At 36.1% G+C, this 13,979-nt stretch overlaps 1 protein-coding gene across 4 annotated transcripts in view; it reads right to left on the minus strand.

Annotated features, from left to right (window-relative positions):
- pax2a (paired box 2a) overlaps window positions 1-2,687 on the minus strand; it is a 36,217-nt gene extending 33,530 nt beyond the window's left edge. For 2 of the 4 annotated variants that reach the window (XM_077730243.1, XM_077730245.1), the window contains exons 1-4: window positions 2,342-2,687; window positions 1,225-1,390; window positions 907-927; window positions 473-670 (exon numbers count right to left, since the gene is read on the minus strand). In XM_077730243.1, coding sequence (XP_077586369.1) covers window positions 473-670; window positions 907-927; window positions 1,225-1,390; window positions 2,342-2,384 — 428 coding nt within the window. In that variant the 5' untranslated portion in view covers window positions 2,385-2,687. The remainder of the gene's footprint in view (window positions 1-472; window positions 671-906; window positions 928-1,224; window positions 1,391-2,341) is intronic. The other 2 variants (XM_077730244.1, XM_077730246.1) reach the window with 1 other exon arrangement.
- Window positions 2,688-13,979: the final 11,292 nt, after the last annotated feature.

The following is a 13,979-nucleotide window of genomic DNA, read 5'->3' on the forward strand; positions in this document are numbered from 1 at the left end:
TGATGAAATATTTTAATTAATATGCATCTTTTTAAAAACCATAAATAACGATGAGAATATGAGAAACTCCATATTTTGGTAGTAATATAACCATTTCAAATTATTTTTTAATTCAAAATATGATTTTTTTAACCAATTCATAATTTAACGAAAACTATGATAATAATATGACTGCCCAATTGCCAGCTTCAATTTCAACCACGTGTCTCTTTCTGTGCGCGTATTGAAAGCATATTCAAGTCTATTTCCCCACATGCAACCTGCTTACAGACAATCGATCGATTTTTATTGAGACAGATGCGACTTTCCCCCCCTCTTTTGCCTGCCTCAAGCTACAAACTCCCTGATGCATGCACTGACAGGCGTCCAATCCATTTCAACTGAAAGAACGACCCTCCCGTCTGCCCCCATGGATAGGACGTCTTTAGCCGTCAATGGCAGTGAATAAGTTAGGATCGGAAATGTGGCTTACCTGTTAATGGACGAGACGCTGGGTACCGTGTCGTTGTCACACACGCCCTCGGCCAGTAGCCGATCCCGGATCTCCCAGGCGAACATGGTCGGGTTCTGCCGTTTGTACTCCGCGATCTTATCCACCACTTTCGGGGTTGCCACCTTCGGTTTGGACCCCCCAATCACGCCTGGTTTAATGCTCCCCGTTTCGTAGTACCTGCACACAATGCACGTTTAATTGCGTCAAGCACTCATACGTCATGATTATTTCTATTTGCATTGAAGTACATTTTGGAGGATTTAAAATTGTCGCCAAGTTGGAGTGCGCATGCATTACATGCCACTGATAGTCATATTATTAATAATTCTTATTTCTTAAATTAATTAAAAAAAGGGAAATGTAAAAGCAATGTTTCTGACAAACATTCATCAAGTGTGTGTGCATTGAAATACCTCTGAAATGCCTTCTGATAGCTGGGAAAAAATATATTTCAAAATATTACCTCATGTGCTCTGCAGTGTGTTTGAAAACAAAATGCCACGCAAAAAAAATCGTTTTTGAGGGATTTTTAATATTTTCCAATTTCGCTAATCTTGGATTGATTAATTTTTAAAAAAGCAGTGTGCAAGCCAAAAAAATAATAAAAACTGTCTTCTGTGGCTGTTGTAATGGAGCTGCAAGATTGATGTTTTGACTTTTTTTCTTCATTTTATTTGTATTATAATAATTATTATTATTAATTTTTATTTTTTATGTTTTTGCATTTTTACCTGCCAAGGATTTTGCTGACGCATCCGTGACTGACCCGCAGCTGCCTGGAAATGTCACACGGCCGAACGCCTTGGTGGGCCAGCTCCACGATCCTCTGCCGGACCACGTCCGGAAGGGGTCTTCCGTTGACGAACACCCCGCCGAGCTGGTTCACGCCGCCATGCCCTGCGTGGGATACAACAGCGGCATCGGGGGGAACATAACATTACATACCTGCAGACGAGTGTCACTTTAAGTCACTATTTTGAAGTGGATGTACGTCAAATAACACTATATTTTCCGACTACCTTCAATGCAACACATGTCGCGCGTATTGCGTTTCCACCTCTTTAATATTCTCCGCACAATTGTGGTAAATAATTAAAATGACCTTTGATAACTCATATTACAAACGAAGATGAATTATTTACGCGTAGGCAGGCTGGGGGCTGCTCTTTTTTAATTTGACATGAAGTAAATATTCAATTTTAATGGGGGAATTCGGCCTTTTTTAAACACAGGAAATATTTTTTTTGTTTTGGATGATTTACACACAAGGTGGTCGCAGGTTCCCATGAAAGTCATAATGTAGAGGGTCATAAAATCATTGTATTCAAATTGAGCGTTTGAACAGACAACTTAAAAAAATGAGGAAATGTTTTTTGGAAGGGAAAAGTTATATTTTTCAGTTTACTCTTTAAGGAAAATGAGTCATTAGATGGAATGATATTTAAACACATTTCTGGGTATTGTTTAATCATTAAATGAAATAGAAAAATAAATAAAAACGAGAGTGATTTAATTTCATTTCCCAATCTTCCACAAATTCTGCCCTCATATTGAAACTCATGACCCCAACTTATCCCTATTTTAGAACGAATATTGACATGTTTTAAAGTCTTTTTTGTTGTAGAAAATTCACTCTTTTTTTAAAGACATCCACAATTGGCATTTCTATTTCTTTTGGCAATTCTTGCACAACCCAGCATTAAAAAGGACGTGATCGTTTATTACCAAAGCAAAACCTAAAGAAAACTCTTATATCCAATTAAATCCTCATTCATTTTGGCCATCATATGTGATAGACGTCTTTAAAAAAAAGAACTGATAATCTGTCAATATTTTCAAAAGACTCACGGTGCATGGCGGAGAAGGGGTCTGCCTTGCAGTGAATATCCATGGGATAGCAGAGCAAAGAAAGGTAATCGACTGAGGTCGCCGTCTCGCCTCGATGGTGCAGCAGCGTCAAAGGAGAGAAAAAAAAGCAAAACAGTCCGCGTGTCCGATGCCGAGTCCTCTTGCCGACCAACTTCTCAGCTCTTCAAATTCGTCCGTGGAAGCAGAAAAAGACGCATCGGGACGGGGAGACTTTCCATCCGAGCGTGGGGTCCCCCCGGTGGACACGCACGCACAATCTAAAGGGGGTGGGTAGGGGCGAGGGGGGGCGGAGATGACAACGAGCGGGTCCCCCTTTCCTCCGGAATGGACTGTGCCTGCCTGAGCTTTGGCTTGAGAATGAAACCCGGCTCGCTTGTCTGTCTGTTTCTAAAAGTGCCCCCCACACACACTATACACTACACACACTCACACACACCCTCTCACACACACACACACACACACACACACACACACACACACACACACACACACGTACACGTACACACCTCCACTCCCACTCCTCCCCCTATTACTCCATCCCACAGATCCCCTCCACATAGAGATGGATGACTTGTCAGACAAAGGCAATAGATTCCAACACTTTGTGATTCGCCCACGCAAAAAAAAAAGAAGAGAAAAAAGATGCAGCTCAAACGAGAGCATCCGACAGTTATAGGAAGAGGATGAGACTTTTTTTTTAAGTGCACGGGGTGACGTGCTGGGGTGAGGATGCAACCGCATTAAAACCCCGGTTTTGTTGTTGCAGTGCTTTAAAAGAGCATTAACCTGTGCTTAAAATTAAATTGATTATATATATATATATATATATATATATATATATATATATATATATATATATATATATATATATATATATATATATATATATATATATATATATATATATATATATATATATATATATATATATATATATATATATATATATATATATATATATATATATATATATATATATATATATATATATATATATATATATATATATATATATATATATATATATATATATATATATATATATATATATATATATATATATATATAGTGAGTGTGTCATTTCCCCCATTCATCAACAGTAGAATCCAGCAAAATTTAAATAAAAACAACATTCAACGGTACCATCAATTACTTTTTTGCTTTTTTCAGTGACGCTATATTATACAAATGATAAAATGTACACAAAAATAATTTTGCATCATTTGTGTTCATGTAGTTGATTATAATTAAGGATGCAGTGGGTACCATTTTCTTATTAGAAACGACATGTATTGTAAATGCAGAAAAATAGATTTAATTGCAGAGAATGACGTCATAGTGATGTTTTCTTATAACGACGTGGCTGCTTTATAGTATGAAAAAAATGATTGGAAATCAAAACTGTACTTCAAAAATTAAACTATACAAATTCTTAATATAAGAGATTTTATCCAAAAGCAAGGGAATCTCGTGGACTTTTTAAATAAATCTTGGCAATTCTCTACAAATGGATAGGATTATATTACTTTGAAAATATATATTTTGTTGGTGGGCGTCATGGAGGGGGATTTGATGACCTGCAAAAGAAAAATCACACACAAACAATTATGAATTGAACATACAAATCAGTCTGACATATTTTAGAAGGCAGGCCTCTCTTACACATGCTTTACTAATATTCTTTCCCCCTCTTCATCATCATCTTCATCACTAGCGACTATACACGGAGGTGATCTGTAGATGGCGCTCACACAGCAGCTTTGCACCGCACGCACACACAATATGAATTCATGCGATTCACTTGCAGCTTGGCCAGGTCAAAGTTCGGGAGTCAACCTACTGTAGTTGAAATGAGATGCCCCGAAGACCCCCAGTCTTTCGCCCCCTAATCTCTTCCAATAGGACTCAATCCATCAGTCAAACAAAGAGTTAACCGTCAAGTCTTGAGAAACGTCATCACTTTTAGACATCCGTTTCAGGCAGTTCGATTAAACATGGAGTTACTCATTTTATTTATTTATGTATTTTTGTATGTATTTATCCACAGTGTTGTCACGAGTTATCCAAATAAAATAGATGGATAAAATGGATTTTGATATTTTAGATGTTAATTGTCATTGTAAAACTGAAAAGGTAGTCCAGATAACAATATATTACATGTATTCGTTTAATAATATTAAAATAATGATTGACTTTCTTTATTAGTGATGAAATAATCAATAAATCATTTGAATTCATAATGTCATTTTTTTTGCACATCACATTTTGCGTGTTCCTTGTTGACTTTATATTATATTCTATGTTTCTGGGATTATTAATAATAATACTAAGAATGTATTAGTTTGAGGAACAATAACAAAACAATTTGAATTGTTTACTTGTTTTTGCTCTTCTGCATTATAATTAATATTTCTGCTTGAATACATTAGATGTCTTTTCCCTTTACATTTACCAATAATGAAACATTTTCATGATTTTTTTTTATAATGACTGTAAATGATAGAAATAACATCACTAGTCATTTTAAAATGAAAACTTCTGGTTTTCTATCTGAAATAAAACAAGTTGTATTTGTTTGATACATATTGGCTTTATTTCATACATAAATACATTACTAATAATACTGAAGCATCAATTTAAACCTAATATTGGATAAATTATGTTTGTATTTTGCTGCTAAAGTTCCTGTTATAAATCTTGTTGTTGAACTTGCCTAATAAAATGACATATTTTATTGTTCATTTAATCACTTATTCAATACTCATTGACTTGATTTGGATTGTAATATTACGGATGATGCCCCTTAGCTTCAATATCATGGTACCTTTACTTTTCTGATGATTTTGAGACGAGTATTATTCAACCGAAATATAATGTTACTTTTCTGACAATTTAATGACGATTATTATTTTAGCTGTAATAAAGTCTTTTTGTTTTTTGTTTTTGGGGGTTTGGGGGGTGTAGTGTTGGGGGTGTTAGGAGCTTCTGGTACAATATGTAGCACCATGGGCTGTAATTTCACACGTCAGTGCACTTTTGCCCTAAAGCTGATGCTGCCCCCCCCTCCCTTACACACACACACACACACACACACACACACACACACACACACACACACACACACACACACACACACACACACAATGTGAATGTGCCCCCCGTCCCTGACTTTTCTCCGTGCCAGGCCACCACTCACACACCCAACCACACCCAAAACAAACGTTGGGATCAACAACAAATCTAATTCGTTTCAATCTAAATTTAGATTTCATCCTCCCAAACCTTGAAGAAAATGTATTTTTCTATTGATTGTTGTGATGGCAACTGAGATGTCGCCATCCCGCGGAGGACAGAAAACAAATCGTCCGTTTTTACAAGCCTGTGACCCGTGACGCACATTTCCACTTCATCGATTTCCCCCCCACTCCGTTTTCTTTTTAATTTTTATCTTTTTGGAACGACAACACTTTTGACGTCCAGATACCCAATAGGATGAGGATCTAAGCATTAGGTACACCTGCATAAATCTCACAATGTTATTAATAGTTAAGGCAACAATAATGTTCAATTTTGATTGACAGGTATCAGTTGAGGTCGTGTAAACAATTTGGGAGAGAATCGTTAATGTAAAATACAATAAGGTAAATAGTTTAAAGTTTATCCTAGAGATTAAATATGTTTTTATCATGCTTAATGTGTTCATTTTTAACTCATGGCAAGTCACGCTGCAATTGCAAACAACCTGATCATCTCAGGTGCTGTCAAATGGCGCCACAAGCCGTAAGTTGCACATGCACAGATTGCCTCTTCTCGGCATGCAAATAGATATCAATTTGCGTCCACATCCTCGACAGCGTTGCAGATTGATTTTGCACTTGCTTTTAATTTTGCCATAATTAATGACATCATTACGCATTGATTTTTCCATCTTTTCTAAACAAGGATGATGAACTATGTTTTTCCAATACGACCAGAAAAAATTCAAAAATTATGCTTTTTTTTGGTTTACATGAAATTGTAAAGGAAGATTTCTTACAATCACTTCATGGGAATTCTATTTAAAATATAACACGTGGAGTGTTTTCATTTATAAGCAAAGGTCAACATACAAAAATGGAATCAATAGATTTGAGTGGAAATGTACAAGTGTCCCAGGCAGGACGAGTGTGACCATAGAAGGGACGTTTCTTACCTGATCGAGCGACACAGCGAGCTTCAGTTCTTCCCTGTCTAATGGTGCGTCTCACCCGACGCAGTCCACTACATCTGCCCGGCCTCCGTGCGCCCTCCACGGCATGGGTTTTATGCTTCTCCTCGCTGGTTGTGTGGAGCTTTTTATTTTTCTTTCCCAGCAATCACCGACAACTAAGCGCTTTAAATATGTTATGTTGGGTCTCTATCTATAATATTAATACTTTCTCTTATGTTGACTACTTATTTATTTACTCTTCATTATTTACTACTTATAAATTATGTATTGATTATTTATTTGTCTGTTTGTTGTTGTTACTTGTGCACTTTAAATCTTATATAACTTATTATATCAACATTTTAAAAAAAATCTAATCATTTGAAACAAGTCAGCCTTTGTCTCTACATTTTCTTTTCATTTTACAAGGTAAAATGACCAGTTTGATTATAAACAACACACCTGAAAATCCTCCAAACAATCATATAATCCTATTTATAATTTTCACAGTAGTGTGTTTTAGTTTTGTGTTTGTACTTAACACACCAACTATGATATAAAACCAACAATTACACGGTAAATAATGTTCTTTATGACAATATCACATTAACAACCATTAATTTATCTACTCGTACATGTGGCTTAGCTGTAAAAGTGGGATGCTCTTTTTGCTCAGGTGCCTGAAAGATGCTGAGCTCAAACTTTGTGTGTGTGTGTTTAACAGTGTAAACGGTGTGTGTGTGTGTGTGTGTGTGTGTGTGTTGGGGAGGGGTGCAAAATAGTGCCAGCCAGAAGATAAACCTCAGTAACTGGAACATTAACAGATGAGTAACCAGTAAAAATGCAATATTACAATGTCCACAAGAACGGCGGAGCGTGCGAAAGCTGTATAATACAACATTAAAAGATGATAGCTTCTCTATCGGCTATTTAACAAACATTTTGTGTTAAAAGATTCTTTATAATGCTTGAAGTTCAGCAGTTGCAATAATAAGACCGCCAGTGGACCAAGCATCCGCAGTGGATACGCTGGCCAACTTTATACCTAAAACACTCATACACTTGCTTATACTTAAAAAGTCCATTGCACAGTACTTTTAGATACATTTTTTTTTTCAGACATCAAATCTTTATGGAACGTGAACATTAGTATTCATAGGAACAATTCAAGTGGATCCCATGGAGAGAATTTTCATTTCTCTGGAAAAGAAAAGGTCTGTGGTGCAAAATTAGAAAATGATGGGCATTATTGTATTTTGAAAAGTAGGTTTTATATGGTAACAAGTCTTCATTTGTCCTCAAAAGCCGACAATTTGGTTTTGCTGCATTTTATGTTCCTTATGTTTAACATAAATGAAAATGTAGTCTGCATATTTGTCAGCAATATATTGCGTCAGTGATGTTTAAACACATTCACAAGATAGGTTTAATGATTATATGTCCTAATATTAACAGTTCTGGAATAAAGAGTTAAAATTCACCAAGTCACTCTCAAAATGTCATTTTGATTCTCCTAAATTTATCATAAGAAATTTCCTACATAATGGTTGGTCACAACCATATATTTATTTTTATCTTCTTTATTATGGTTATCATTGATATTATAATGACATCATTTTTATAACAAATATTAGTGGTCTTTCCATATTAAGCTTATGTTATCAACCTGTTATGTGTTTTTTTATTTCAAATGTAGAATGATGTGATATTGATCCCTTGTCATTAGTATGCCATTTTGTTCAAAGTTGTTCATGTGCAAATTACCAAGTTAATGTCAAATAAGACAACATATACATTGCTTGCTCATATTTTATGTAATATTTTTTACTATATTTTATCTATCATCTTTTCAAAAACGTAAATTGATTCATTTGAATCCCTAGCCAGCACTTATTTTTTCTTAAATTAAACAGAACTTTATAAAACAGTCGGTATTTTTTAACAAAACACTTGGAGGCCCCCCAGACATGAAGAATCCAAGACAATTGCCAAAGTTTTGCACCTTATTTTCATTTTTTGACATTTAGAGTGTTTATTCTTTTCCTTTCATCTTGCTTTGACATCTTAGTTCCCAGAAAAGAAAAAAAAATGAAATACTAGTACCCTAACTCATAGTAAACTCATTCATTTGGGATTACAGAAACCCATTTGAAAAACATCGCCTGGAGTTTTTTTCCCAGGCGACACTCTGGGGGTCCTGAGGAACCTTCGAAAAGGAAGACCCCAAATGGAAGGGCTTAAAGCTGTGTGGGCTGTAATGGAACATAAGCTCTTCCCTGATCTGTGCACAGCATTTTCCCCCAGAGTAGTTTGTAGGAAAGACCCATGGGCAATGTAAAGAGAGGAATGATGTTTAAAACTTTTTGTTCATTTGTAGCAGCCATTATTTACTCATTGACTGCCTGCCATTAATCACATTATACATCCAATCCATTTGAACTGGAACTCCTAAACTACTTTGATATCTCAAAATGGCATATGACAACTTTTTGGCATTTTCATGGTTTACACCATAGTATCTGTCATTTTAAAAATGTGTGGTCTCGTGAGGGAAATTCATCCACAAGCAATGATGGAGATAGACGAACTAGACAAGTTCCATTTACAGTGTTCCCTCGGTTATCGCGGTTAATGGGGACCGGGACCAGCCGTAATAAGTGAATTTCCGCGAAGTAGGGATTCCCCTTCAAAAATGCTTAATTTGAATTTAATTCAAATTTTTTTAATTATTATTTTTGTTTTTAATTTTTGTTTTTAATTTTTTTTTACCCCCCTGTATACAGTACACCATATAGAATACAGGTAGAGAGAGTGAAATTCATGTTCTAACAAAAAAAACTTTAAAATATGTTGTTTCAATGTAATATTTGTATTTTTTTTTCGCAAAAAAATCTGCGAAGCTTTGAGTCCACGGTAGCTGAACCGCGAAGTAGCGAGGGAACACTGTATGTTGATTTCTTAAAGTGACAGAACAATTTTTAAAAAACATTTTTTGGTTATTTTCACATTTTACGTTACCCACTCATTCCTATCAACGGCAATAGACATTTGAAGTGAAAATTCATTGCCAGACTTCCACATTCAGATGGATTGGACGTCTATCACTGTCAAAGGCGATAAAACAAACACCATTCAATCAGTGGCAAAACAGACATATGCTTCCTGCCTGTTGTCGGGACTCTTTTTTTTTTTTGGAAATGTGGGCAGCCTGCATCATCATCTTCTCCATTTGCCAGATTTTCATATCTCAAGCCAGCGAGAGTTTAATTACCAAATGATGATGGTGTCATATGCTATAAGACACCCCCCCCCCCCCACCATGTCGTTTGAGAACACTTTTTTAATGTTTACAAAAAAACATGTGAGGAAATGTGGGAAATATGTGAAGGGCACAGTAAAACATCTGCAATTTGTAATTCCCACCTCCTCAATGGCTGCTCATGGATTAAAGATTCACATCTATTGTCTTGACAGATGGGAGTGAGAAGGGAAGCAGGAGAAGAGGGGGGGGGGGGGTGCAGCGGACCAAAGGGATGGGTGGTGATACTCATGCATGCACAACACATTTCCATTTGGGGATGAGGAACACATTTTGGTTAATCGTGCTGGTAAAAAAAAGACAAAAATACAATGGCTTTATTTGGACGCCATTGAGAAATATTGTTTATTGTGACGATATGGCGGTAATTTATTTCAAAATAGAGAAAAGACGCTTAAGAAAATACATTGTGACGTCTATGAATGAAATTCAAGAAAAAAAATAAACCGTATCTTGCATAAAAAACTCCCTCGTGACTGCCATTGCTTGCTCAGGTCGCCGCCATCTTACCGTAGTTAAACTGACAGGCCAGACCGGAGTAGCCTTGATATATGTGCCGGCAGTATTTACTATGTCAGCACATACCAATAGTTGTAACTGCTGATCAAAGGTCTAAAGGTCGATTATTAAAATATCAGCCTTGATACCTGCATAATGTGTATCTCATGCTATTATTGAACCCAGAGACTTGGTGAAAACTAGACTACTATGGACACACTTCCTGATTGTACTACTCACGTGACTTCCTTTTTGGAATAATTTGCGTACAGGAAACACCCTTTTGGATTGATTTCGATTCAAACAGGATTTCAAAAAGATCACGTGTGATCATTTTTCTTAACGGGTCTACTAATTTCTACTTCATATCTCTGTCTTTAGTTTCGGAAGTTTTCAGTATATTCTTTAGGAGTATCAGTTAAAAACAGCAAAAACATTCAAGTTTGATGAAAAATACAATTATTTATATTGATAAATTAATGGCTGGCCCGGCACAGGTTCAAATACAGGTCGGTCCTTCTTTGTGCAGTTTGCATGTTTTCCTGTGTGCATTTTCTCCGTACTCCAGTTTCTTCCCACATTTCAAAAACATGCACGGGAGGCTGGTTGGACACTCTTAAATTGTCCCTAGGTATGGGTGTGAGAATGAATGGTAGTCTGTCGCTTAGTGCCTTGGGATTCAGGGTGTCGTCGTCCACGCCTCCGGCCTGAAGTCAGCTGGGATAGGCTCCAGGACCCCCTGCGACTCTTGACAATAAGAAGCACAGAAAATGAATGAATAGATGAAATCACTGAATTTAACCCAATTCAAAATGTACAACAAGAAATCTATCGATCTCTAGTCATTATAATTTCATTTAAATTATATGGTGGGATCGATTCCCTCATGGTGACGATATGATTCTTACTAAGAATGCTCATGAGTCTCTCTGTGTGCCTTATGTCTGACTGGGGACCAGTTTATGTTGTAGTCTGCCTTTCCCTTGAAGTCAACAGGACTGCAACCCTTTTAAAGATGCACGATACGGAAGATGAATGAATGAATGTACAATTTGTCTAAAAAATGAAACCCAGAGAGATGCATATTGTTTTTACTTTTCATGTTTTTTAGTACTTTTTACTTTTCTTTACCTTAAGTACAGTTTTTTTTAAAACTCTTTATTTGTTGCCATTTCTTTTTTGGAGTTGGGTAGCTATCAGTGATTATTTGCTGCCACGGCTGCCACTTTTAAAAGAATTAGACATTTGTCACTGTCAATGCCAATTCAAATTCACAAATACTGCAGTGTAGCAAATAATTGTCATCTGGCTGTTTTAAAGATCACCGTAAAGGAAGTGTTGTTGCCTCAAATTTCTTTTTCATCTGTGTGGTCCACATTGAGAATGCCGTGTGTGTGTGTGTGTGTGATCAGTGGAGTGAATCAGACCACCTGAGAGTTGTTTTGAGACATTTGTGTGTGTGTGGGAGAGAGAGAGAGAGAGAGAGAGAGAGACATATGACACTGGGCATCGGAAGGAGGCGCCTCGCTCACTGTGGCTCTTCAAGCCGCATGAAAGAGAAGCCCGTTGAATTAAAGCCTCTCTTCAATAAAACATCAGAGTCTTTCAAGTAACACACGCTTGAGATGGCCCGGTAATTGACTTTTGGACTTTTAGGATTTACATGAACCCTCCAAAAGCAGCTTACCTGTGCAGCAATGCCCCTTGAGCCCGCATTTATTCCCCTGCTAACGTGGATTTCCATAAACATGTTTTTTTTTTTTTTTTTTTTATCCCCACTCCCGCCACCTTCATCTCTGATAAATGCAAAACTACCCACTGTAGATAATTTGTAGGATTTATTTGGAGTACTCAGATTTATTTATCTCGACTAAAGAATCAGGGCCGAATAAATCTTAATCCATTTGGCAGTGTTTTAGTCCCCGCCGGTTGCAGATTTGACTCAATAATGTCTCTTTTTTTGCCAATTTGCATTTACGGATTTCTCAATTTTTCTTTTAATCTACTTGAACTGATTCTTTACAGTAAACTCAATTTAATGCCTTACATATTATTTCTTTTTCCATTATTAAGGCTTTTTCCAAATCATGAAAATCCCCCTTTTTTTCTTCAAGAAAATTTAAGCCAGGAAAGCTTGATAAGTTTAACTGGTATTAATAGAAAAATGCAGTACTTTGACATAAAGTACCTTGCAGTGATTATATACAGACAAAAAAAGTTTTGGATTGGCTTTGTTTTAACATTTGGATTAGAACAAATAAATCCAACTTTGTTGAATAAAGCTATCCTCTGTTATTTCATCACTTTAGCACCCATTTACAACCACTCATGAAGTATTTTTTTCCAGTATAAAAGGCATAAGATTATTTTGTAATGACAGATCAAGATAGAATATTGTTCAAAACACATTTTAGTTATATTTAATTCATAAAATGTGTGTTATGGAATCATATTCTATGTTAAGGCACAATGGTAATAATATTATCATTGTACCTTAACATATTATATGAATTAAATATAACTAAAACGTGTTTTGAACTATTTTGTATTTGTATCTGTAGTAATATAATATAAGTCATTTTTCAATATTAAATATTGAAAAATGACATATTGGTATGTTAACTAAAGAGTCCAATTGACTGTGACCAACTTTGTATCAAAAATTCCTTAAATATTACCATATTCATCACTGAATGTCAAGCCATAAGCACAACACATTCTTTTTGAGCCATTTGTTTTGAATCATCTATTCAGATGTGTGTTTTATTACCTTCATCTGCTTATTTTAGTAATGTATAATGATGACATTATTTGGAATTCCTTCACATTTATTTATTCATTCATTTACTGTACAAATTTCCTCCAAAAGGTGACAGAGGGTTCTAGCCTTCTAGCCTTGGGTTCTCAGCTAAGTATAAGCACACCTAATTGGTGGCCAGCCAATTGCAGCACACAGGGTGACAGACAACCAAACATCCTTACAATATACCTAGACTGTTCAACAAGCCTACTTTGCATGCTGTGTGGATGTGGGATAAAACCGATGAAACCCAGAGAAAAACCACGCAAGCCCACAGTGAGTATCGATCTTGGATTTAACCCTGATTTGTATATATTATATTTTAGTATAAATATAATTGGCAGTTACCAACCTACTAACTGAAGCTTACTACTTAACATCTATAAGATTCTAAATTCATTTCCATCACTAATATATATATATCCATACAGTATTAAAAATGCCTCAATATAATCACAGATTTTTTTATGTATAATATAATGAGACTCAAAATGTTAAAAGTTTCATAGCTTCACCTTGAAAGAATCTGCCAAAGCCTCATCCCACTTTGCACACAATAAATGATTTGACAAGACGGCCAAGTAACACCCAAGGAAGATCTATGGGAGGGGGCGGAGGAGCTTGGCAGATTGAATTAATTACGACGTATTAAAATGTTTGTTTACAGAAGTGAGCAGCTACAAGAGGTCCGTCGTTAATTAATCCAAGGCATACTTCGCAAACCGCAGCGGCTAACTCCCCTTGGCAGCCACTCGCCGTCTCATTGGATATCCATCAATTGCTGCGAGGTGTGTGCACGCAAACAAAGATG

This window comes from Stigmatopora nigra, chromosome 12 (genome assembly GCF_051989575.1).
Source record: "Stigmatopora nigra isolate UIUO_SnigA chromosome 12, RoL_Snig_1.1, whole genome shotgun sequence".
NCBI classification, from domain to species: Eukaryota; Metazoa; Chordata; class Actinopteri; order Syngnathiformes; family Syngnathidae; genus Stigmatopora; species Stigmatopora nigra.